Source organism: Heteronotia binoei, chromosome 7, assembly GCF_032191835.1.
Source record: "Heteronotia binoei isolate CCM8104 ecotype False Entrance Well chromosome 7, APGP_CSIRO_Hbin_v1, whole genome shotgun sequence".
In the NCBI taxonomy this organism is placed as follows: Eukaryota; Metazoa; Chordata; class Lepidosauria; order Squamata; family Gekkonidae; genus Heteronotia; species Heteronotia binoei.
Genome location: NC_083229.1, coordinates 30,531,174 through 30,558,570, shown reverse-complemented (window position 1 = coordinate 30,558,570; position 27,397 = coordinate 30,531,174). Strand labels below are relative to the sequence as shown.

At 40.9% G+C, this 27,397-nt stretch overlaps 1 protein-coding gene across 6 annotated transcripts in view; it reads right to left on the bottom strand.

Moving 5' to 3' along the window:
• Positions 1 to 27,397, bottom strand: part of CSMD3 (CUB and Sushi multiple domains 3) — a 933,126-nt gene that overhangs the window by 141,392 nt on the left and 764,337 nt on the right. For 4 of the 6 annotated variants that reach the window (XM_060243303.1, XM_060243305.1, XM_060243307.1 and 1 more), the window contains 7 exons: positions 26,733 to 26,828; positions 25,600 to 25,803; positions 18,309 to 18,433; positions 14,947 to 15,043; positions 11,068 to 11,172; positions 2,873 to 2,991; positions 1,583 to 1,652 (listed from right to left, as the gene is read on the bottom strand). In XM_060243303.1, coding sequence (XP_060099286.1) covers positions 1,583 to 1,652; positions 2,873 to 2,991; positions 11,068 to 11,172; positions 14,947 to 15,043; positions 18,309 to 18,433; positions 25,600 to 25,803; positions 26,733 to 26,828 — 816 coding nt within the window. The remainder of the gene's footprint in view (positions 1 to 1,582; positions 1,653 to 2,872; positions 2,992 to 11,067; positions 11,173 to 14,946; positions 15,044 to 18,308; positions 18,434 to 25,599; positions 25,804 to 26,732; positions 26,829 to 27,397) is intronic. The other 2 variants (XM_060243304.1, XM_060243306.1) reach the window with 2 other exon arrangements.

The window sequence follows — 27,397 nt, the reverse complement described above, 5'->3', positions numbered from 1 at the left end:
GTGTGTATATATATATATATCCTCATTTACTCATTATGCCATCAGGGAGTTCTGGTAATACACTATAGAAAACTCACCAAAAAAAAGATAGGACTTATAAATAATAATTTTGTGGTGCCAGAAAGACTAAGTTTTTATTCCAGCATAATCTCTCACTAACTAGAGCCCACACATATGTGCACGAACGCACATATGCATGGAAGTACACATTCATTGTGAAGAAAAGAAGTAAATAACAGAGTCAGAGAACCATAAAATGCACAGTGTGAGATATAATTATATTGATCACTATAAATACAGAAACAACAGTAATTTGTGATAGATAATACAATTCCCCTAGTTCTGCTAATTTGGTTAACACCTGTAATGGTTGAGGAATCCCAGATTTATAGAACAATATTAAATAGCTCACTTAAGTAAACTTTCTTAAAGTATGTAGCTCAGTTTAGGAGTGCACTTGACAGAGCTAAACCTTAATTCAGTAGTGTAATTCAGGAATCCCCCCTTTGAAGTCCTTTGGCCAGATAATGGTGACTAGATCAACAACAGCATTGCTTTCAGATTACCAACAGTATGTTCTGGGAAGCTGACATGTTCTCATACTGGTTTCTGAATACTGGCATTTTTAATTCCAGATTTGTAGCCTGTTTTGCACAGACAATGACCTGTTTGTTCTACACATGGGGTTAAAATGGCATCATGCTGACACATGGTGGAATATATCACATTGGAAGATGTCTAAAATAGCATGGCTGATGAAAGCAATGATATTACAAGATTTAATAACTTTAGTCATAGCATTTTGATTTCATCTGGCTGCTCATACTCCAATCTCTTTCTTTCTTTACTTCATTTATGCTCCACCTTTCTCCCAATGGGGACTCAAACCAGTGTACATCATTCTGTTCTTCTCTATTTTACCTCACAAACCCCTGTGAGATTAGGCTGCAAGTGTGTGACTAGCTCAAGGTCACCCAGCAGCTTCCATGATAGAGTTCAAACCTGGGTCTCCTAGATTCTAGTCTGGCACTAAACCACACTGGCTCTCCCTTGTAATATACATACCATCATCATATGTCTACGACATCCTTCTGATCTCTAAAAAGGACATAATTGGGGTAATCTCTCTATCCAAAGAAATAGAGATACTACTTAATGTAATAAATCAACACAAATATGACATTTAACATTACAATTATCAGGAAGGAATCTAACCCCTGCAGAATAGCCTCTTTCTTGAGCAGAAGGCTCCTTGTACCATAAGAAACATTGCTGTGAGGAAATACATGCTCTTACCTGGATGTCCCAGGCTAGCCCAATCTCATCATAATTTGGAAGTTAAGCAGGGCTGGCCCTGGTTAATATTTGGATGGGGAAACCACCAAGGAATTCCAAGGTCACTACACAGAGGCAGGTAATGGCCAATCAACTCTGAATGTCTCTCACCTTGAAAACACCATGGGGTCACCAGAAGTCAGCTGAGACAACACTTTCCACCACCACAGAAAACAAGTTACAAGCCTTTTTGTTTAGTTTTTGGATAGTTTTCAGATTAAATAAATCTTATATTCCAGAAACCTACCTAAACAAATAGGAATAGGGTAATTCCATCTTCTTACAGGTCCAGGCATACAGGTGATATGTGAATGTCCCTATAAGGATATGACATGATTTACAAATATAGCAAATTAGAAACAGTGCAACCTTATACTGCCAAAATGACAATGCCTTGCACTTGTAATTCATTTGAGCAGTAGAGGACAGCTCTTTTTTCATTCATTCTCCACTGGACACACTGGTATCAACTTGGAAATGTAGACAGGTGCCATATATAAAAACATAACCTACCAGCTGTGCATAAAGGAAGCTGAAAAGCAGGAAGTCAAGACTGTAGCTACTTTTGCCCAGTTTAGGCTGTCTAACTAATCTCCACTGAGACTTGTGTTGCCTGCACTCCAAGATCCTTTGGTGTGCCGATGCTAGAGTTGTGAGGAAACACATTCAGTTTGAAAACCAAATTGGGTCTTTTTATCAATGAAGGAAAGGCACTCTCAAAAGGGAGTCTGACTTTAAAAGAACATTAAACAGGGCTTGGTTTGGCCCTCCAAAGTTCCTCAACCAATGGCTGAAAGCAATGAGCCAAGTTTCCAGGATAATAACTAAAGCTCTCAGGATTTTTCTCACAATGCTATTCTCCTTGGTGATTTCATCATAACTCCAAAGAGGGCCATCAATTCACTTCCTGGCCTCTGTCAAATAAACCTTAATCAGTCTGCTACCCAGTAATATAATAATCTTACCTAGATCATCTTGATTGTCCCCTATCACCATGGAACATAAATTCTTGTTCTCTTTCTTATGACCATATTTGGACTCCCAGCTACCTTGGTAACACATCATACTGTGCTCATTAAAAATGCAAAGTGACCAATAGAAGGACTTGGGTGTGAGATTCTAACGTGCTATGTTTGCAAAGAGTTAAATTCACTCCCAAACACAACCACCCAAATTTACCAATGCTCATCTGCTAGAGTTGCCAACTCTGGGTTGGGAAATCCCAGACTTTGGGTGGAGGCTGAGAAGGGTGGGGTTTGGGGAGGGATCTTGGGACATAATGCCATAGTCCACCCTTCAAAGAAGCCATTTTCTTCAGAAAGACTTATCTCTGTAGCTTGGAAATCACTTGTAATTTCAGTCCCATCTGGAGGTTGGCAAACCTACCTTTCTGCTCTTATGCAAAAAGGACAATCAGACTAAAACAATTTTTTTCAAAAACTACAATATTTTAGATTTTACAATGCATACTATACAGAGAGAGAAAGAGAGAGCAAAATGATGGGAAGGAAGATTAATTTTGTTAATTAAAACTTACCTGAAGAGAATATCCCTGATCACACTGGAAGGAAATCACATCTCCAACCATGTACCTGTCTCCTATTTTAATACCACTGTTTGGGGTCTGTGGTTCAGGGCAAGAGTCCAAACCTATAGCTGTGAAAAGTTAAAAAACCTTAACAATGACAAAATACATTTCCTCCATTATTAGTCAAGATTCTTAAAACACATTATGCAAATTGCCATTAAATTTTCCTGACAAGTATGAATGTTTATTGATTGAGAGTGAAAACAGATGAATTTAAGCTAGAAAGCAATTGTTTCAAGACTTTCTTCCTTCTTGTAACCTGTTTCACACCAAGTTGTCCTAAGCAATCTACAAGTATTGCCGTGGATTCTAGGAGCTCTTTTAGACCATATGCACCTTAATCAGGATACCACCTAGATCTAGTGCATCTCACAACTAGCCTCATGTAAAAGAAAGATGGAACCCAGAGCAGAGCCCATACTTTTCTGCAGTTGCACATCACAAGGCAAATCTGGAAAAGTCATTATCCAAAGTATTATGTCCTCATTAAGAAGAATCTTTATACTCAGTAGGCCATTGATCCATCTAGTTCAGTGCAACCTACTCTGAGTAACACCACAACACTCTATGGTCTCAGTCACAAAAAGGTCATTTCCAAAACTTACTATATGAGATCTTGGGGAATGAACTCAGCCTTCTCCATGAAAAGCAGATGGTAAACAATGGAAACTCTGGTAAAACCTGGGCTTTTTTGTAGCAGGAACTCCTTTACATATTAGGCCACAAACGCCTGATGTAGCCAGTCCTCTAAGAACTTACAGGGCTCTTAGTACAGGGCCTACAGTAAGCTCCTGGAGGATTGACTACATCTAGGCTTCCCAATGCCCCCGCCCTGCCGGGGGACCCCTGAATTAGCAGCCTAATCCCCCGCTCCCTGAAAATCTGATAGCGGGGGTGGGGGGTGGAATGATGTCGTGTCTCTTTCCTTGCCTGGCTTCAGGATTCTCCCACCGCCGGCCTGCTATTCACTCCAGTCTGGCCTCTCTTTGCGAGGTGCACTTGTAGTCCTTGCATCCTCATACGTCTGCTGAGCATTATTCTCTATGTGGAGATTGATTCTCATAGGGTATAATGGGGAATTGATCTGGAGGTTTCGGGGGCTCTGGGGGAGCTGTTTTTTGAGGTAGAGGCACCAAATTTTCAGTATAGTATCTAGTGACTCTCCCCAAAGTATCTCCCAAGTTTCAAAACAATTGGACCAGGGGGTCCCATTCTATGAGCCCCAAAAGAAGGTGCCCCTATCCTTCATTATTTCCTATGGAAGGAAGACATTTAAAAAGGTGTGCGGTTCCTTTAAATGTGATGGCCAGAACTCCCTTGGAGTTCAGTTATGTTTGTCACACCCTTGTTCCTGGCTCCGCCCTGATGTCTCCTGGCTCCACCCCCGAAGTCTCCTGGCTCCACCCCCAAAGTCCCCAGATATTTCTTGAATTGGACTTGGAAACCCTAACTACATCAGGGGTGTGTGGCCTAATATGCAAAGGAGTTCCTGCTACAAAAAAAACCTGTAAAACCATAGAGTTTTCAGCACTACTTAGGGCTGATGTCAATTCCAAGTTTTCCCAGAGGTGACCTCACTCTGTTGCCACCAGCACTTTTAATTTTTTTTCTCCTACAAGTCACAAACAATTGAGCTATAATTCTGAGTAACAATAGTAATTTTCTTTCTTTTTTTTTCTTTTGACATTCACTGTTCTTAGACCAAGGCCCTGAACAATAAAACTGAAAAAACTGAAAAATAAAACACATCTAAAAACACCTCCCCTCAACATTTGTCTGCAGCACCTCTAGAAATCAAGCAACAAAATAAGAACATTGTGAATCAAAATCCTCTAAGGGGAATTGGGCCTTTTGCTCTGAAATCACTAGGGAAAGCATAGTCCATTTATCAGGGCATGCCATAATCCATTTTAGCCTATACAGGAGCACATAAGGATACTGCAGGAGAATGTGTACAAGAGAGTCCACTGACTGGAGGGGACAGAGACATAACCAATCTGGAAAAGGTATCCTTAGAAAATGACTCAGCAACATCATTGAAAAGGGGCAGGTGAATTATGAAAACATAAAGGTGCTGCATAACTTTGAGCTAACCAAGAAATCAACATAAGAGAGTTTATCCCTAGATATAAGGTCCAAGTTAAGTGGAGAACATGTCCTCTGAACATCAAAATAGAACCACTACTCTCTTTAAAATGTTTATAGATTTCATAAGGGAAAACAAAATCCTAGATATATTTTCAAGGGGAAAACTGATTTATCTCTGGCATAAATCAGCCAGATGTTTTTTTTGCACTGATTTATCCTCCACTTTAAGATTTGCAAGAGACAATTTCTGTTAAAAAAGCTCGAGTCAGGGAGCCTTATAAGAGTCTCTGGGGGTTATGCTTCCAAGCTACTCTTGGTGGCCTCAAAAATCAATTAAAACTAACAATTAAAGGCACATACCCAGGCAAAGGCTTCTACAGAGCTAAGTAGGCTTGCCAATCCCAAGTTGGGGGCAGGGGATCCCTGGTTTGGAGGTCCTCACCCCACTTCAGGGTTATCAGAAAGCTCTTCTGGGCCCTCAAAAACACCCACCCCAAGTTTCAAAAACATTTGACCAGGCGGTCCAATTCTATGAGCCCCAAAAGAAGATCCCCCTATCTATGAGCCCCTTTATTTCCAATGAAGGGAAGGCATTTAAAAGGAGTGCAGTCCTTTTAAATGTGATGGTCAGAAATCCCTTTGGAGTTCAATCATGCTTGTCACAAGCTTGCTCCTGGCTCCACACCCAAAGTCCCCAGATATTTCCTAAGCCAGATCTGTCAACCCTAGAGCTAAGACCAAATGCACCCGAGGAGCCCTCTGATTGCCCAAAGGAACAAGGACTCTGATCTATTTATAGAATTGTCTACAGCAGAAATCCAAATATGGACATCATGTAAAAGTTGTGAAATCACTATTAAGTTAAAAACTTAAAACATAACATGATCAAGGCAATACAAATAAATTAAAAATAGGGTATAGGAAGATGCTGGAGGGGGGGGGGAGTTCAAATAATGCCAGGCATTTTCCACAATGCCCTAATATTAGCAAAAGCACCTGACAGACTGAGTATGGCAGCCATCACAGAGAAGACCCCCATGCAAGCTTATAGCTCTGAAGATGGGGGCATCTGGGTCAGGGCAATGCATCTGAACAAAACTACAGCTCATATTTGGAATTTGTATTGATTACATTTTTAAACTTGCCTCTTTTCTTTCTGTTCTGTATCCCCTTTATAGGCAATATAATAGATCTTAAGACTTTAGGATCTGACTTTCCTAATATCACTCCAAAGTCACAAAGGCGATCCTAAACCCAGGCATTGGAGACACATTTGTAGAAACACCTAAAATTGTCTTTTCTCTTGCTTCCTGGTAACACAACCTATCATCTTCACCTATCGCCTATAATCCTTCAAGAATATGGAGATTATTTACTCTATCTTGTTTCAATTCACTCTTTTCCATGTACCCACAGCCTCTACACAGTTCTTTAAAACTGAGCTACTCCTGAATTCTGAGTTAATTATGTATTTGAGGCTGTGCATCATAAGCATATTGATGAACGTCAATCCCATTGCCTTTGATGATCTTTTCCAAAATGTTTTACACCAAAATTAAGGTGTATTTGTGAGTCCTGTAGAACCTATGGAACAACTCTGGAGGCAACCTGAAATAATATATTTGAATTGCTGGAGGGGGAGGCATCCTGAACACCCATCTGAGGTATTTTATAAAAATGGGACAGCATCATTCTGCTGAAGATCAAACAAGACTAACAGGGAAGTATTTTTTTTTCAACCTGAAGATGAAGTTCATCCACTAGAACTACCAAGGAAGTCACAATCCCATAAATAGCTGATCCAAGATGGAAAAATAGTCTAAATAGATTTTTGGGAGTTGCTTGATCATTGCTTTCTTCAATGCAATTAGGACCTTGCCCCCTCTACTAAAGCACTTATACCACTGTCTAGTGGAAAAGAAAACACTCTGGATCACCTTCAGCAACCATGCTGGGCACATATCTAACCTGTATACAGCAGCCTTCAAAACAGCAGACACACTGTCCACATCCTCAAGGGGAACAAAGCTGAAATGATCTAATCAACTGTGGCGCATGTCTGCTTCTGATACTCATTTGCAGTAACTCTGGCACCCAGGATGGATTGGATCTGAGGGATATTATCAGCAATGAAGCACAAAAAAAATGTTACACCCACACAGGAAAAGTCACAGTGATCTGTAGACCTTTCACTTTTTGGCAGAATGTCTTCAGGGTATAACTGGTTGCAAAGAATCCAAAACACTTTAGATTGCTGTAGATCATGCTTGCCACAAGTACTATGGAGTTACACAACTATTTCTTACAGTAAATATGAAAAGAGTGATGTGCCTGAAATACCTGTGAATATGCACTAGGGGGCTGTGAGCTGGACTGCAGCTCTACACAGCGTGTCCACAAATATTTAAGGGTATGCACCAATAATTCAGAGCTTGGTTTGCTACAGAAAGCACTGATATGACTTCACTGTCCTTGTAGCAAATGTTATTGCCAGATAAAATGTAGAAGAACTGTGATTTGCCCCTTGAGCCGAAAACAAATCAGAAGCGAGTTAAAGAGCTGCCATCCCAGGATAATTTATCTATAAACAACCCATTAATAATGTCAATACTTTCCCACATAATGATATCTTGTAAAAGCTGTCATAAAATTTAATGGTTGCAAGGATGCCTAAGCTTTTTGGCTACAGAAACAAGAAGCCAGGAAGTTGTGGGGAAGGAAGAAGGAAAGATAGGTCAGGGTAGCCCCAGATCTTTATTTATTTATTTATTTATTTAGAATTTATATTAGAATTTAGAAAGATAGGTCAGGGTAGCCCCAGATCTTTAAATAGGTAACAGAAATAAGAGGACCCCTCCCAAACTCCAAACTGTAAGTAAGAAAAAGAATACAATGACTTTGGTCAGCTGGGGGTGGGGGGAGAGATTGATCAGAGATCAGAGGAATGACTTCTTCACCAAAAAGTCTAAGTCACATATCTCAATGCCAATGATGATACACATACAAACACAAGGCAGACTTACACTAGCCATGTTCACGAGCTACAGTGAATACACTACAATTCCTGTACAGTGTATACTTCATTTTCCTTTATGCAGGTGATGAGTAATCTTCATGTTATAGTCAGAATCATAGAGCTGGAAGGGACCTCCAGGTACATCTAGTCCAACCCCCTGCACAATGCAGGAAACTCACAAGTATATACCTCCTTCACATATACTGCTACACCTCTGCCCTTTCTCATTTGTCTGTCCCTTTTAAATAAGTTGTACCCCTGAATCCTAATATACCAGTTGTGAGTGTCATCCCACCAAGTTTCAGCAAGACCTATTATGTCAGTCAGTCTCCTTCCTGTATTAGGACTTCCAGTTCCTCCTGTTTGTTTCCCATACTCTGTGCATTAGTGTAGAGACATCAGAATCTATGTGTTATGCATCCTCAGGGTTTAGTTTCCGTACATACCTACAAGTTAACATAACCTAATGTATGTGCCACTCTCTGAAAATCTTTAGTGTTCTTATCCCCATTTTCTGGCATCATATTATTGTCTCGCTCCCTCATACAATTTAGTTTAAAGTCCTCCTTATTAGGTTAGCAAGGCTGTTACCAAACACCCTTTTTTCTATCGTCGTAAGGTGCAAACCATCTCCTGATAGAAGACCACTATCTTGAAAGCGTAAGCCATAGTCAACACATGCATGGCAGAATGTGTGGTTTAAATTGCAGATTTACCCAGGTAGATGTTCCTGGCTTCATTTATAAAGTGAACACGTGTTGGCACTTCAGGATATATGTGTGTTCACTGTAACTTGCAAACAGGGCTACTGAGTCAGACCATTGGTCTATCAATATCAGTACTGTCTACACTGATAGGCAGAAAGTCTCACCACCTACTATCTGGTCCTTTTAACTGGGGATGCCAGAGACAAACCATTAAGCATCTCCATACAAAACAGATACTCTGCCACCGAGCCACAGTCCCACCCATTGGAATAAGTTCTTTATGACAGGGGAGCTGAACTGTTGCTGAACACAATACATTTTGGTCAAGAAATTTGCGATTTGGGGACTTGTTGCTTTGCTGGCAAAAGCTTAACTTCTTTTCACGGGAAAAAAAAGAGTTGCATCAAACACTGACAAATACACAGATTTATTTCACTTTCCCCCTCTCCCAGTAATAGTTCACAAGTATCCCTTTCCATTATTCCATTATTAATGCAGTCAGTAAAAATGAGTAATTCCAAGTGAAACAGGAGGAAGCACAGTCAAGCTACATAATTCTTTAAACAACCGCTTACTTTTTTTTTTTAGTCATTATCTGTATTTTTATGGATGTTCTTGTCAGCTGGTGATTGTTAAAATGACAGATATTAACTGGGTAGTTCTGCAGCAGTTTGTTTTAAAAATTCATATTGGCAGCTCATACCCATTTCAGCTGAAAAATAGGTGATCAAAGGGCTGCAAAGCAGCTACAAGGACATTAATACAGTTTAGAATCCAATTAATCTCAAAATATGATTGCTACTATTCCAATTAGCCAGCTGTTACTGATTAACTAATTTGTTAAAAATACAAAGTTGTTAGGTAGAAGAAAAAGAAATCAATGGGATCCCCTCAACTTTTCAATGGAAAATCTATGAATCATTGTCCGAACCATCTTATGCGAAACTCCTCTTTAGAAATCATTTTAGGTGATTCCTTTAGGCGCACTCCTACATATTCATAACAGCACCAGCTGAGAGCCTCTTAATGCTAGTCATACTCTGCTCCCCTCTCCAAAATTGTCTGTCCCTGCCTTTCTCTTCCTTGACTCATGAATACTTTTCTGCCATAGTAGGTTCTAAGAGCACTGTGTCAACAGTTGCAACAATCAAAGCAAATGTCTGGTTAGATGATATGTTAAACACAAGTTGGGTTGGAGGAAACCCCTACACAACTCGCATTTAATGTGTGACTCAGCACTCACCTTTAAAATAGTGTGTGTGCATGGGGGGGGGGAGGGGGCGTAGATCAGCTACCAAGTACAGCACCATGAAGGGCTTCATCATTCCCACACAACTTTTGCTAGCAAGTGAGCTGTCCATCTTACTGCTGCCAGTTTGGTGAAGTGGTTAAGAGTGGTAGACTCTAATCTGGAGAACCAGGTTTGATTGCCTACACCCACAGCTGTGTGACCTTATGTCAGTTACAGGTCTCTCAGAACTTTCTCAGCCCCATCTACCTCACAGAACTCTCAGCCCGAGCTACCTGTTGTGGATAGAGGAAGGGAAATGGATTGTAAGCCACATTGAGACTTCTTTGGGTATCAAAGGGTGTGGTATAAAACCAACTCTTCTTCTTGTGGCACACATCTCTTGGCAGGTGCCAATTTGCTGCACAACACAATTTTTAAGGTTTGTGAGGGGCCACATATTAAAAACAAGTTGGGCTGGGGTTTCCGAAATCTCATTTTTTCCCTCTTTCCCCTGTCAAGCAACTAATTATCTGAATATCTTTGATAAGAGAGAGCAAGAAAGGGACATGCACATGGAACACAGGGGATACATTACCAATATCACAACTGTATTTGAAATTTCAGTACCTCAACGATTCTGTGATCACACCACAAAATGGATAATGAAGTAGATTCTTATCTGACTGATTTTTATCCTCCAATAACCTTTTGTTTGCTAACTGCAAAAACCCAGCATGGGCAGTTCTAGTTAATGTTATATTATTATAACACATGCTTTGAATACTTTTTCCTGTCTACATTCAACAATTTACTTACTGATCTCAACACTGTATTACTGATTGCCAGCTGCATTCCATATAGTTACAATCAGGCCCAGACAATTCAAAACTAAACCTGAGATTCAAGATATTTTACAGTCTCTATATTTGATCATTATATCTGTAGGACTTCATTTCTATTTCAAAGGATACATGACACTATTCAATCCTTGCAACCTGATGAGCATAGGCTAAAACAGGAATCAACATCTGGGCAACTGACTGTCCTGTCTACAAAATGATTCTATGTTACCCAGTTGCAATATATATTGCAAGTACATTACCTGTATACTCCAGGTGGAATCCAGCAGCTGACACACTAATATCCGATTGAAAGTTTAAGTATAAATTGTTGGATGTACTGTTGAGAAGTGGAGGTATTGTTGTTCCTGAGGAAACAATGGTCACAATTCAGTATATCAGTACTGCAATGAATCCCGCTATATTTCATTTCAAAATTTTATGTTTGAAAATTTGAAATCTGGGGGGGGCGGAGCGTCGCTTGAAGATGGCAGACGTGTTTTGAGATAGCTCTGCTCTCCTTCCCTCCTTCATGTGGGGAAAACTCGCTATGGACAACAACTGAAACAAAAATAATGAAGAAAAGCACCCGGAAGACATCCAAACCGTCTAAATCATCCAACTTTCCAGTTAAGTCTGTTGAAAAATTCTTTCCTTCTACTAACCCCAAACCAGCCGTGAATAAGAAGGGGCCGTTATCTCCAACTAAAATGGCGCCCGTTATTAACTCCCAGGCTCCTGAGAAAGAATCTGACACTAATGACAGTCAAATAACGAAAATTTGAAATCTGGTAGAAAAAAAAATACTGCCTTTGACAACCAAAGCTTTGGTGTTTCTATCTTCTTTGTCCCATTTCCTAGCCTGAGAAATGCTTCAAATGAAGCATCTATTGATGGAAAAATTGTCTTTGCCAACATAAACTTCCACATGGTTTGCTACAAAGACTATTGAACTGCTTTTTAGCTACTTTATTCAGCGTGAAATGGTTTATGATAACATTTGGTGTCATTTAGTCTTGTTATCCATTATTATTATTATTTCTGAAAGATCAACAGAAACAAAAATTTCAAACATTTTCTACTTCACAAAGTGACTATCAAGGCTATCTTAAACACATTTATCAATACATCTGAGTTTAACTGTGACCAAATGTAGATAATTTAACTCCAGAGACTGGAGCCATGAAGAAGAAAGACTGTTCTTTCTAGAAATCTAAAGTCCCAGATTTCCAGGAAACCCCTCCCCCCAATCCTAAAATCTTTCTAAAAATAATACACAGGGGCAGGGCTTTTTGTGTAGAAATAATCCAGCAGGGACTCATTTGCATATTAGGCCACACCCCATCTTGTCAACATTGTTCCACAGGGGTTTTTGTAGAAAAAACTAGCAGAAACTAATATGCATATTAGACCACACCCCCTGATGCCAAGCCAGCCAGAATACGTTCCTGCTCAAAAAAAGCCATGCATAGGGGGTTATTGCTCCAACTGATAGAAGCAGGGGTCGTTTTGTAGAAAAATAGGTGGTGGAGCTCATCCAGGGATTGTAATGCAGCTGCACCTACTATTCAGTGGAGAAGGAGGTGGAACTCTCAGAAGAATGATGTGGAACAGAAAGGTTCAGGAGCTGTGCTGCTGTGAGCGCCCACTGAATCCGAGGCCTGGATAGAAGCATCTATATTTTAAAAAAATGAATGGTCTCAGTGGTCATTGTTAGTTGACCACAACAGTATTGCTAACCTTCAAGCCTTGAGCACCTATGAAGGCTTTCAGGGGGTGAAATCATGGGAGGGAAGAAATAAAATGACCCCTACAAGTCCTTTTGGGTTCCCCCACTTGTAGCCTTCTAAGTCACTTGATATACAAATGTATAATTTCTTAGGATGCCACTGTTCATTCATTACCAGATAACAGTAATGTGTGATGCATCTTCTTAATCAGCTCTGTAAGCTGAAAGTGGCAGAATCCTGGTAGCAAGAGGTGTCAATATTCCCTACTCTAACTACTGATGGATCATAACTGATACATACAATAAAATATAACCCAATCCTATAGCTTTCCTAGGTCCACACACAGCCAACCAGAATGGAGAATGGTTTAAAACCTCCTTATATGAACAGCAACTAAAATGCCTTGTTTCGCAGTCTTTAAACCTTAGAACCATGGGATCTTAGGGCAAGTATACAAATTACCAGCTCATTAACAGTGTGAAATATAAAGAAATGTTTCTAAGCAGTAAATTCCAACTCTGCAAATCTTTCCAGCCAGGAAGCAGCTTATAGGATGGAATGTTATATTTCTGTCCCCTTATTATTGCACAATTGCACAATATGCCTGCTCTACAAACTATTGTCAGATGCCATCTTTAATTTTGGTGCAGCTGTTGGTACTTCCTGTCCTTGTTCCATCAGAGAGATGCTAATCACACAGTTTTGCCAAGGGCATGGTAGAAGTGGGATCTAGATTCTTTAACTGGAAGCATTTGGAACTTTCTGCAATTACCAATGGATGCTGAAACAAATATTCCCTAGCAATATATAGTTAGGCTAAAGGGGAATGTGATCTCATGAGGTAAATATTGGAAGACACACAAATAATGTTTGCGTATGTGTGTGGAGGCAGCATGTGTTGAGTTTGTTGCAGAAAAGCAAGGAATAATTGTTTTGAGAGAAGCAGAAAGAAATGGAGAACATCCAAAAGCTAGAAGACTGCACGTTCTGCAGCATATTAAAGTCTGATCATAAGGAAGACCAGGCTATGGCTGGAGAGGTACACATGCTCCAAACAGCTTTTCCAGCAATTTAAGAAACACGCAAGGCAGATGAAGCAAAATGCAATATATGACAAAGGAAGTATTGCATTTACTGAAAAGGAAGATGAATCTGAATGTAAGATACTCCCTCTTTTTTATGGCATATGGAGTGGGGGCTAGTCTTGCATTTGAATTTATTATATATTGAATAAATACAATTCTCTTAATGCCTCTTTATCCAATTGGTTTCTGAAACCCAACATTACATTTCTTTTCTTCTTCTTTTTAGGAATTTGGAGCCTCTTTTGAGTCAATTCTGCTTTGATCAAAGGGAAGGGAGGGTCTGCTACATTTCAGGATTTCATTCTCCATGTACAAACAATGCCTTCCCAAACCTTCCTATCCTCCCGTTTGAACACAACCCTGGGGTGTGGAACATCAAACAAATGCAAGAGCTGAAGTTTTTTTGTGTAACAAAAAACTACAAAGAGAGATCAAAGAGACAGCCTTCTTTTGAAAAAGAATAATAATAATCAATAGCTATATCTAAAAAGGGGGGGGGGGAGGTAGAACCAGAAATTACAGTCCCCATAACAACACCAAAAGAAAACTCAAGGGAAAAAAAGAACAATAAAACATTTGGTCTGGAGCTATCCAGTGTAGGATGCCCAGGGCCGACCCTGCCACTAGGCAAACTAGGTGATTGCCTGGGGTGCCGGTCTTCTGGGGGTACCATATTGGGTACCCCCATGTGATTTGGTGACATTATCAGTGCAGGGGGTTAGCCTTGCCTGGGGTGCCAGACAGTCTAGGGCTGGCCCTAGATGCTCCTAACATTCAGTGGGACAACTGGGGGTGGGAGGGTTGATCAGAGAATTAAGGTGACCAGGGAGATGCCATAAGTTATTATAAGAAAACATTTTCACTTTGTTCAGAAACTTTGGCCAACTCTGGCATGGTGGGTTATTGGTTTTTAACATCAATCCAGGTGCAGAACAAAATCTTAAAACAACAACAACAAAAAACCCTCTTCTCATTAAATGTTTAGTACTGGCCAAGCAGATATATCACAGTAAATGAATGTGGAAACATAACACAATGCTCTGCACTCACAATATGTATAGTGGCAGATGGTAATTAAATCAGTTTTTTTCTGCAGACACCAAAATATGATTCTGCTTACTAACAAAAACACAGAGATTCCAGGAATGTGACATGCCAATTTTTCCACTCTAAGTTATTTTGAAAGATGATATGCTTTAACACCTTTCTACATTTCATGAATATGATTTGAGATATATCATAGCTAGTATCTTCAAATGTAGCACAGATTGATTGTTTATCATAATGAAGAGTTTTGGAAATATATTCTCTCTCCCCGCCCATTCACCTGAATAGCTTCCAAGCCGTGGAGCATTATTGTCAGCACCGTCATAAAAATCCAAAGAGTCCCAGTTATGCTCTGTTGCAAAACTTATAACTTGTACCTGTGATGGAGAGAAAATGAAAAGAGAATAGGCAATTGCTCTGCTTCACATTCAGAAATGATTGCACATTAGAGGGGGCTGTACATTATTGGGACTGAACATATTTAAATAAGACTTTACCCAGGCCAATGGATGGGTTCCAAAAACCCCATTCACTCAGTTCCCACCTAATTCACCCTGTCCCAAATGTCTTTTGTCTATGCAGGTCTCATTATCCCCAGTCAGCATGGCCTTTTGGTCATCAAAGGGAGGCTTTTCCTTCATTCACCAGTGGAAGGCTAGTTGGCTCCAATCTATTATCAATATGCATCAAATTATAATAATTGCAAATTGATGTTCTTCATTTGGTATGCTAAGACATGCAGAAGAGGTAAAAAGATGTGATTTTCATTAGTGAAACATCTATAATAATGTATATGCTTATATATATATATATATATATATATATATATATATATATATATATATATATATATATATATATATATATATATATATAAAATATTATATTTCAAAACTTTTAAACAATATGTAAAATTCTGTGTTATTGCTAATAATGAATTGAAGCCTCACAGAAATTCCATAAAATGCAATCTGCCCCCATTTGCAACTCCTGCATTACTAAATTTGTCTTCTGAGAGGACATCATTTTTACAGGGGTGGGTTCGATTTTCTTCAGACAGCAAGAAACAGAGACCGATTTCACACTATGCTTGTTCCGGGGTGGAGAGCCCTTTTGCTACCAGGACTTCTCTCCGTTTTCGCTCAAGTTGCCCTGGAGCTGTGAGCTGGCGTGCTGCTATTCCACGGCAAGTGAGATCCCCTGACAAGCTGTTTCCGCTTGCTGCGGAATAGCGGCGCACCAACTCGCAGCTCCAGGGCAACTTGTGCGAAAACAGAGAGAAGCCCCGGTAGCAAAAGGGCTCTCCACCCTGGAACAAGCACAGTGAAAAATTGGTAAGAAAGTACCCTAACAAATATCACTACCAGCCAAAGTTAGCTCTACTTGTTAGGAGGGTTTGATTTCTCTGTAACTTAATGCTTGCTTGGAAAAATGGATGGAGCTAAGCATGTGTCTTCCTGAACAAAGTTTGATTCTAGTGTCATCTTTAAGACCAACCAAGGTATGAGCTTTTGCGTGCTTGCACACTTCTTACCGAAACTATTAGCTCATTTAGCTTAGTATCATCTATTCTGACCCTGTTACCTCAAGAGAAGCTGATGTTTGCAGGACAACAAGTTGACATGCTAGACTAGTCAGGAATATTCCTTGCAATTGCCCAGTAATCTGATAAAAAAACCTAAACCGGCGGGACTGTATCATCTGTTGTACCATCAACAGTCCCCAAGGCTGGACATTAGTTATGCCAATTGCCCCACAAGAGCCAAAACTGTCAAAAATCAGCAACTTCTAGTCATGTGGGCTACCACATGAGAGATCTTAGCCAATAACAGTTAGCATAATGATACCCTGTAGGAGTCCACAGACACTTCAGTGCAACTTGTGAACAGCCGGGTTGAAAGAGCATTCTTTGAGCAACACTGTTTAGTTCCCATCCTTGAGCCTTACTCCCCACTGACAAAATATAAGATCCCTTCTTTAAAGATAGACAGAATATAACCTAATTTTGCCATTCCTTCTCCAAGCTCTTCCTCAATAACCTATCATCTCCTCTCACTTCTTAGCTCCAACATCCTGTCCTACTTGCTGCTGACTGGCCCAACAGTTCACTGGCTTCCCAATTCTTCACTAGGCTCCTTCCCTGACACTCCAAACTTCCTTTCCCACCTTTCCTTCTCATTTTCTGGCCCTTCAGGGACAACCATATAGCATTCTCTGCTCCTGGGTGATATTTCTTCAACTATTTCTTCAATTTCTTCAACTAGCCACATGGGGGGGGGGATCTGAATCAGACACTAGGATTATAAAAAGTAAAACATCTTTATTGGAAAGCCTCAAGTAAATTGCTACTGTATTTTATCACTGACATGCCTAGAACTACTGCTTTATTTGTTGCATATGACAGATTTATTGAGTCACCATCCTTGTCTTGCTCTTTGATGATATTCAAAAGCAACAGCTGTGATCCTAAGCACTGTGAATGGAGTTCCTCTCACAGAATTCAGTGTTTCTGCCTCTTGCCATCCCCTGTGCCATTGAACACTTGTCCCCAGAATCCTTGAAGACACAAGACAACTATGCTTGGGTTTAACCAGTGTGTTTAAATGCAGACATACAACATAAACTATTATTATATTTAAGGGTGGGATGCACTGGGGAGCCCAGTGGCTACTGTTACTTCAGAAAATCGACCTGGCTCCAAACAACCAGGAATTTCTGGTGGCTTCATTTATCTTCACCTGCACATAAACTTTGTTGAGAGGTGCCAAGTCTCAGACAACTGGTTTAGCTGATGCTACTCAACACCAAGCAGGTAAAAAAATTATCAACAATTCATGCTTGGCCCCAAAGTGACTGGCTAGCCCCATGTTTTCCTTTCAACAGCATATAGGAAACATGTGCATGGGAGTGATAAAGTGCCTTTACAAGTCTTCCAACAACCAAGCCCATTGGTGGGGCTATTAACAGTCACAGCCAATCCTGTCTTGTGCCTCATTCAAATTAGAAGGGGCCAGACAAACAACATCCCTGGCACTAATGAGCATGGAAGAAGTTCTAAACATCAGCAAATTCTGGATAATGGGGCAGCATACAGGACTGAGGGCTGAAGCAGGAGGGGGAATTTGTGCAATTTACCCCCACCTAACACATACCCATTCATACCCCATGCAAAGGATGTTGGATCCAGTTGTCTTGACTATAAAAACAAACAAAAAACCCCTCAATTTAACTTTCACATAATTTAGATTGTAGAATGTTGCCAGTTTCTATGGGTTGTAATATATCAACTAGACACGGTGTTTTTTTTTTGTACAAAAAGCTCAGCAGGAACTCATTTGCATATTAGGCCACATCTGCTGACACCGTGGCAGCTGGAACTGCATTCCTGTTCAAAAAAAGCCCTGACTGGACATATTCTAAAAGATAACAAGAATGCTTCTGAACAGAAACATCTCCATGTCCTGGGGAAGGGGGAGATTTACACTAGAAGATATCATTACAGAGAACTGTTTTAACAGTTCCTATGGTGACAGTTGTTAATCGTTTAAAACTTTTTCTCAAGTCTTCAATGATCTTTTGATGCTCAGTTTTTTAGATGTGACCCTTATATGATAACAGGAAGAAAAGTATGCAGGTTCTTACTTGGATTCCAGCTCCTTCTGGCACGGTGATCTTCCATACACAATTCAGGTTGTTATCATACGGCTCAGGGTAACCAGGGGACAAAATGGTACCTTTGCGCTTAGTTAAAATTCCTCCACAGGGCACTAGAAACAAATGCATAAAACATGGAAAGAGGTTTTCTAATGCATAATGAATCAGAGCAGGGATAAAATGTAACCTTATACAATTAATATACAGTAGATCTGAAACCTATTACAATACCATCCTATAGTTCAAGATGATTCAGGGAAAGAAAACCTAGCAGGATATCTCAAATCCTCTTTCTGAAAAGTGGAAAATGAACTAAAGCATGTTTAAACAAACACTTTTGCTTGAAGTGCTAACAACATGAAATAATTTAAATATATTGATAATATTCAATTTAAAAATACATTTAGTTCAAAATTTAAAGCATTATGCATGTACAAACTGGCACTACGGAAATACTAAGGACCTTATTTTGTCTGGCACACATGATATATTTAAGAAGGGCCATATCTGGCATCTACCTTCCATATATACCTTTCCGTCCTCTCTAAAACCAGAACAAAACACCCACTTACCATAATTCAGCCACCAAGGTCCCACAGACCATTTCATTTCATTTACTCAATTTATACCTCATCCTACCCCAAGAATGGGTTTAGGGCGGCTTACATCATAAAACCATCAAGATAAAACACTAGTGTCAATGATTAACAGCAAAAAGCCCTATGCATCATGTCAGATTATGTGTGTGTGCGCACACATGTCCCCAGAAACTCCAGAGTCTGAATCATGAAATCATGATTCCTATTGGGAAATACCAAATAAGCTACTTTTCAACATTATTCCAAAGCCTCCTCATGCAATTTGTTTTGAGTTAGCTCAGATTCCTGTGAGTCAGATACCTCCACCTCAGCAAACACAAATGTGCCTGGCAGATCAGCTGTTCATTATGTCACTGAACTACCTGGAAGGTACTCTGAAACACTGAGAAGTATGTCTGCTTTGGAAGAGACTCACTCAGAACCTTCTACAAATACAGTCAAATACAAGGGTAAATAGAGACACTGAGGACCTAGAGACTTGAAAAAAAGGCTTATCTGTCCTCAATCAACTTCTTATCTAACACCCTACCAAACCCCCTGAAAGAAGCTATTAATTTTTTGTGGAAGGGAGAGATACTGAATCAATCAAATCTATACTAATCCATTAAAAACTTAACAGTGAGGGAGAAAAGAAGATTGAATACTGTTTTGGCAAATTTTCTTTTTATTTGCATATATGAACTATGATGAGGGAAGCAGTCAGAAAGAAGATGGAGATCTTTTGAAGTTTCTCCGCAGGGAATCACTTCAGCACTTGCTTCCCAAACTCCCACCCCAACTGTATGAATCTTTATGTTTTAATTTGCAGTAACCCTAAACTCAAGAGGAGAAAACTTTTTAAGAAATGGTCTCATCAACATATACCTAAAAAGTTATACTGGGATCTGGCTTTAAAAATCAAGCCCCTCAAGTCTGGACAGAATATATTACTTGAGCAATTCAACTATTAAAAACAAACAAACAAGGAAGCCACAGATTCAACTTAATTCCCAAGGGATACCAAATAGAACTCCAGTATGGTGGGTCTGGAGAAATTTTGATCTTACTTGTTCTGCCTTGAACCCAGTAGTGATATACGTTTGTGGCGGGGTAAACAAGAGCTTAAAAAGTGGTGGGTCATGTATCTGATCAAAAATTATCCTTAGAAACATATGGACCACCCAGGGCTTAAAAAAATGTAGTCCATTATTTTAAACTCATCAAAGCCACATACAAACAATCCAGATTTTTCTGAAGTCAAAGGAATTCTTGTCACCTGTATTAATGAAGCCAGTTATCATCCTTAGGGACTCCTCAAATTAATTGAAGCCTCATTTGTATCAAGCATAAAATAAACACAACAGCAATGGCAGAAATAAACAGAAAGAATTCAGATGGGTACTGCATTGATTTTCAAGGCTAAACATGAATGATACTTTTGGTCAAGACACTAGACAGCCTAATATAATCACATTAGACTGTCATCTAAATACAGATATTCTGCAAGTATTTTAATGGCTTGAAGAAATGATTGATGAGAAGTTTTATCAGTACCATTAGCAGCCAATAGATCATTCCCTGTGAAAACATTATCAACTCCTTGAGCTCATTTCATTAGATACAAATACGAGGACTTGGAGGATACGCAGAAGGAAACTTATCTAAGTAATGAATACAGGGGCTACATTTTGTAGTGCATATAACTGATAGAATCTGTCAGAGACTACATGAATAAACTAAAGGTCAGTGTCACTTAAACAGTTTAAATAATTACTGGTAAAAGCAGGAGCAGACACAATGACTGATGGTTGATATCGGCAAGGAAACACCAAGACATTCGCTACAGTGCTATGGCAATTTAAAATTGGCATGTCTAGCATTTCAATTATTAAACTGATTTTGTTCAGCGCAATTTTCCAGTCCATGCATATTTATGAACTTTATTAGAAGAGTGATATGCACTGATGAGGAGCAACTAATGTCTTGGCTTGTAAACCTCTCTTAGGTCAGATGATCTTACATCAAATTTCCTCTTCTTTTTCATATTTATAAATGATACACTGATATGTTAGAAAAAATCAGCCACTAAGGGTCAAACTGCACATGACCTGTGAGATCCAGGACATGATACTTGATGTACTTCAGAAGCACAAGCAACCAAGCCCTGAACTAGGGTTGCTGTAAGGGGATCCCCTGGTTTGGAGGCCATCCCTCCGCTTCAGGGTTATCAGAAAGCAGAGGGGAGGAACTGAATGGGCACTCCATTATACTGGTCCCCATAGAGAATAATGGAAAATCCATCTGTCGGTATCGGGGGCTCTGGGGAGGGCTGTTTTTTGAGGTCACCATGGCTGGTTTTTGAGGCTGCTATGCCTTCGAAGCATGAGTGTGTGCGCGGGCACACACACACACAAAGAAGTGCAAGCAACCAGAAGGGACCTGACATGGACTAGGCCAGCAACATTAGAGATGGTGGTTAATTCTTTCCTTCCATGTAATTCCTCTGATTTAAAAAGTCCCCTTCCACCAGCTGGTTTAAGACTCATCTGGGAAAAAACTAGTGCATACATGACACCCTCTTCCACCAGGGTTTAAAGCAGGGTTCAGTTTAGGCTTGCCAACCCCCAGGTCCCAGCGTGGGTTCTCCCACTTTCCCAGGCTCCTTCCCACCCCCAGTCAGCTGGTCGCTGGGGGAAAGCCCCGCCCCCACAGCCATCATCTGCCTTTCCCCCTCCAGAGGCTGAAGGGGAGGGGGGGAGGCAGAACAACATGGCTGTGAAAGGAGGCCAGACCCTCTGTTTGTTACACAATCCTTGCAGAGGTCGATTGCATAGTGTGAAGGTAAATTTGAACCTTTGGTTGCCCTGTGTTACTGTGAAAAACTTGAAAGTTCAGCAACTTGTGAGTAGAGGTGCCAATCCCCAGGTGGGGGCAGGGAAGCCCTGTTTGGAGGCCCTCCAGAGCTTCAGGGTCATCAGAAACTGGGGCGGGGGGGAAGGGAAGGAAATGTCTTCTGGACCATAGGTATAATGGAGAATTAATCCTGGGGTATCTGGGGCTCTGGAGGGGTGGTTGTTTGAGGTAGAAGTACCAAATTTTCAGCACAGCATCTGATGAGTCTCCTCCAAATGCTCACCAAGGTTCAAAAAGATTGGACCAGGGGGTCCAATTCTATGAGCCCCCAAAGAAAGTGCCCCTATCCATTATTTCTAATGTACGGAAGGCATTAAAAAGTATGTGGTCCCCTTAAATGCGATGGCCAGGACTTCTTTTGGAGTTTAATTCTGCTTGTCACAACTTTGCTTATGGTTCTACCCCTGAAGTCTCCTGGCTCCACCCCCAAAGTCTCCTGGCTCGACACCCAAAGTCCCCAGATATTTCTTGAATTGGACTTGGCAACCTTAGTTCAGCTTCCACCACTGCAACATGGGAAGAAGGGAGTAGTGATGAGTTCTCATGCAGCTGAAAATGTAATTTGAGTTGGGGGAGATTTTTTTTTAAATTGTAATGCTTGCCTTGAATTAAATGCAAATTGTGATCAACAAAACTGGTAAAATAACAGTTACACACTTCTAAGTTTCTGTTCCTCTTCTAGGCTCAGCAATGTTACAGAGCACAATGGCGGAGCTGGACAGTCTCTCAACTACAAATACTGCTGGGATTTGCAGAGGCTCAGATGGTCTCTCCTCACTCTGTCCCTGTGCAGTGCCTTGCAATAAACACAGATTTGCAGGGACCCCAGCCCCCACCCTGGCCTAAAGATTCTTGAAGACTGGTGGGGATTGAACACGTAAGTCAGACCTCTGAACAAGGTGTCTGCAACAAACCTGATCTTCACCATTTCTTATAGTAGGAATAGGGGACTTCTTTGGCAGTCTGGAGTGGTGTTCATATAGGAAATAGCACCAAGACAGCAACTTTCCTGAAATCTCCTGTACTCATTAGAGCTTCTGGTGTATAGAAGACTCTGCCGGCCTGTTGCTAATGTGCTGTGCTGAGATGACATGGAAACCTCTACAGGACTGGTTTTATGTTCCTGGTTCTGTGGTTGTGTTTCTGGTTCATTGTTTTACAGTTGTTAGCAAGGCTTTTATTTATTTACTAGCAGTAAAATCTGTTGTTTGAAGAAATACAAGGCTCTCTAAAAAGAGTAAGGGGATGAGGGTTGTAGAGGTGGCAGGTAGAGCGAGCACACACCCACACACTTTCAACCCACCCCACCTTGCAGTCTTCTGATGTATCCCTTGGGGTGCCTTGTCCCACAGCCTGGCTCTCATCACACTCTCTCCCAGCGCTTGACATTAACCCCCCACCACCATTGGCATGGTCACACCCTCATCTCAGCGCTGGCATTTCCCCTCCAACCTTGTTGCCCTACTCTCAAAGACTTGGCATGATCCTCCCACCAGTGCTTGCTGTCTTCCTACTCCCCAAATTATAGGCATTAGTGTCTCCTCACTGTATTCCTACCCCTTGCCAGCCTTGGGAATCATTCCCCCCCACACCCATTCTATCTTCCCAGGCGCCTACCATTGGCACACAACGCCCCCACCTTACCGTGTTCCCAGCACATGACTGAATGTCTCCCAAGCCTCACTTCCCCACTTCCCACTCCCTCCCCCACCACTGCTGAAGCTGAAGCTGGTACTGCACTGTGCCCTTGCCACAGCCTGCATAGGCACTCACAAGGGCCTGGTAGGCGGTGGCACTGTCCTGAGGCAGTCAGTGAGTGTGTCTGAGGGCTGCAGAAGCAGCTCCAGGGGCTTTGGTTAGACTTGGGGCATGGGGCCATTGCTGGCAGGTATGTTGAAGTTGGCCTGCAGGGGCCAAAGGAGTGGCAGGGCAGTGTTGCCTTTAGGTGGTTGTTGTGGGTGTGGAGGTTAACACTGAGGCCTGGTAGATGGTGATGCTTTCCTGAGGCAGTCAGTGAGTGTATGTGAGGTAGGGTTGCCAATCCCCAGGTGGGGGCAGGGGTCACCAGAAAGCGAGGGGGGGAAATGTCTGGTGGGCACTCCATTATTCCCTATGGAGATCAATTTCCATAGGATATAATGGAGATTTGATCTGTGGTTATCTGGGGCTCTGAGGGGGGACTATATTTTGAGGTAGAGACACAAAATTTGCAGCATAACATCTGGTGCTTCTCCTCAGAACACCCTCCAAGTTTCAAAAAGACTAGACCAGGAGATTCAATTCTATGAGCCCCAAAAGAAGGTGCCCCTATCCTCCATTATTTCCAGTGGAGGGTAGGCATTTAAAGGTTGTGCAGTCTCTTAAATGTGATGGCCAGAACTCCCATTGGAGTTCAATTATGTTTGTCACATCCTTGCCACAGGCTCTACCCCCAATGTCTCCTGGCTCCACCCCCAAAGTCCCCAGATATTTCTTGAATTGGACCTGACAACCCTAGCATGAGGGCTGCAGGAGTGGAGGTGGCTCTCAGGGCCTTGGTTAGGCTTGGGGAAGGGGGATGTTGCTGGCAGCCATGTCAAAGTGAGCCCGCAGGGGCCACAGGAGTGGCAGGGTGGCATTGCTTTTGGGCAGCTGCAGGTTGCACAGAGGGCAAAGCTGTGGGCTGTCCTGAGGATTCACTGAAAAGACGGGCCACAGGGTTGGCTTGGCCCCTCTTTGCAGTCATCTGAGAGGTCTCAGTGAAGTTGAAGGGGCCCAATTTTCTCCACAGATAACCACAGGAGAGGGCGAAGAAGTGTCAGGTATGTAGCTCCATCTGAGGTAAGCTTGTTTGGGTAGTTGGGTGAATGTCTCGCAGGCTACAGTGGGTGGGGTACATGGAGTGGAGCCAATAGGAAAGCCAAACAGATGACAGACACTTCATTAGCCAATAATTCATGCACCACATCCAACCAGTGAAGAAGCTAGGATTTGCCAAGATGAAAAGGGAACTATATATAAAAGATCTATTTTTCGCATTTTAATGCTGCAGGTTTGGAGTTGTGAGGGGATTTTTAAAAATCTGGTTATTCTATATTCAGGGTTTGTTTGCTGACAGCTTTGCTTCCTTCTCCAGCCTGTAAAGACAAGGCAGAAAAGGCAGGGAACTGAAAGAGTAGGGAATTTCATCAGACTCTGAGCTTCAAATGGTGAGAACAGGAGGGGTAGGAGAGGGGAGAAAAAGCCCCAGGGGTCAGATTAAAGCCCTCGGCAGGCTGCTTCTGGCCCTCGGTCCATCAAAGTCCATCAAAGTCAGTGTTGTCTACTCAGACTGGCAGCGGCTCTCCAGGGTCTCAAGCTGAGGTTTTTCACGTCTACTTGCCTGGACCCATTTTAGTTGGAAATGCCAGGAACTGAACCTGGGACCTTCTGCTTACCAAGCAGATGCTCTACCGAGCCACCATCCCTCCCATCTATCAACGCAATCCTGTTTCCTTGGGCTAAGCCCTGCTGAACAGACCATCATTAGATAGGAATACATCTGCTTAGAGTTACTCTCTCCACCAAGTTCTTTGGATTAATTTTTACTGAATATTTAGTATGAATGCTTTTGATTTAGAAATAGACAACATACATAAAATGACTGCATGCAATATCAAAACAAGGACTGTAAACAGTTTGGAGTATTACTGCTAAATGTAGCCAAGAGAAAGGAAAATAATACAGAAATTTAAAAAGCTAAAATTAGGATAACTGACCCCTGCATCAGATAAGCAGACCTCTATAAAAATACAGCTTTAACTACTTACCAACACATGTAGGAAGAGAATCATTCCACTGTGCCAGGGCATTGGGCACAGTGTCACATCTAATTGCTATTGATCCATACAGTATATAGCCTGGGTTACATTCAAAAAAAACCAGTGAACCAACTGCAAATTCATTTCCAATCCTTTTCCCAAATCTTGGTTCAGGCACTGAACTGCACTGTGTTGCACTTGTCCTTGGAACCGCTAGAAAAATACATAGAAGAAATTGTGACAATTCAGTGCATTGATCCATAGCAAAGCATCAGATGGTTTGTTGAACACAAATGTTTAAACTCAGTTTGTTACAAAATGGATGTTCATAACATTTATATAGCTTCTGAATTCCTAAATTGGATTCTACATCAAGGGCTCAAACTTCAGAAATGTAAATAAAACTAAAATTCTAGTTAATCCAAGTAGAGATATCACTTCAAGCCCTTTGCAAATTACATCTGAATTGTAATAATTTATTCAAATAACATACTGAGTTCAAGTCATATTGCTGTGACAAGTTGATATTTAAATTTATTGGCCATGGTTTTATGAATGTATGTTCCGCTTGTCATACTGGTATTCAAATATCAAAGACTGAATCACAGTAGCAGCTGTTGACATGCATTTGTTTAAATGTGTGAGCCTTCACAAAGGAACAATGCAAATCAAGTGAAATATCTTAATAATTAATGGCGAAATTATATATTCAGATCAATTGTAACACAACTGCCAGAATACTCACTCTGATACACAAAGATGTATTTTCAGCAGCAGGCTAGACTGAACATTAATTAACACAGTAGACTCTCTTTTGAATAACCCCTCCCCTCCAAGTTTAGAAATATTTCTTAGGTTTTCTAAAGATATGATTCTAGATGTATTAATACTTATGTCTTCTTCAAAGTGAAAATAAGAAGCAGAAGGATGCAAAATATACAGACAGATGGAAATATGACACATTAATAGCCAGCTGGTATTTTCCCTATCTGTATGTGGCACTTTTAATCTTAGCAGTGTTAAATAGTTTTGAATAATTTTTTGTTAAATAAACATCTTAATATATGAATGGAGAATGAGAGGTGAAAGATTTTAGCACACAGAATTAACTGAAGCATCTTTGAGGCCCTTGTGTCTCATACCTTGATATACAAAGTGAAATCCTTTAGCTGTTACAGGTCCGACTGAAGTAAATCGAATGGTAATCTGGTTACCTGAGCTCAAGGGAAGGGATTCTCCTACTCAAGAAAACAAACATTGCATCTCAGAAACAATCTTCTGCTAATAACTCTAAAATAATGTTGTTCTCATTCTATTTGATGAAGGAGGCCACAAAAAATACAAAAAAAGCCTTGTGTCATAATAAACTTCTCCTCTTGAAGGTAATGCTGTTTGTGTAATTAGATAGCAAATCAATATGCTGGCAAAATTAATGTATTGCTGCATTAGGGCTTTTAAAAGAAACATTTTAAAAACCAGTACATGCCTGAAGGCTTTAAAGGTTTTTGGAAAGAGAAGCTATGGGTGCAACAAGATAAACCATGAGCAATTTGTGTTTGGATCTCGCTGTCATACTATCTTCTGTTTTATTTTAAAAGAGCCATGCAGCGTCCAGTTTCAGTTGGGAACATGTCACTGAGATGAGGAAGTTAGTTTTTGCTGATTCTGCCCATTCCAGCTGCTTTTAAGCCTAGCAGGGTAATCTATTTGACTGATACCAGCTTGAGGGGGGATCTATTTAGGAAATGGCAGGGAGGGTGACTCCTACCACCACACTGTAGCACCAACTCAAATCTCCTTTACTCAA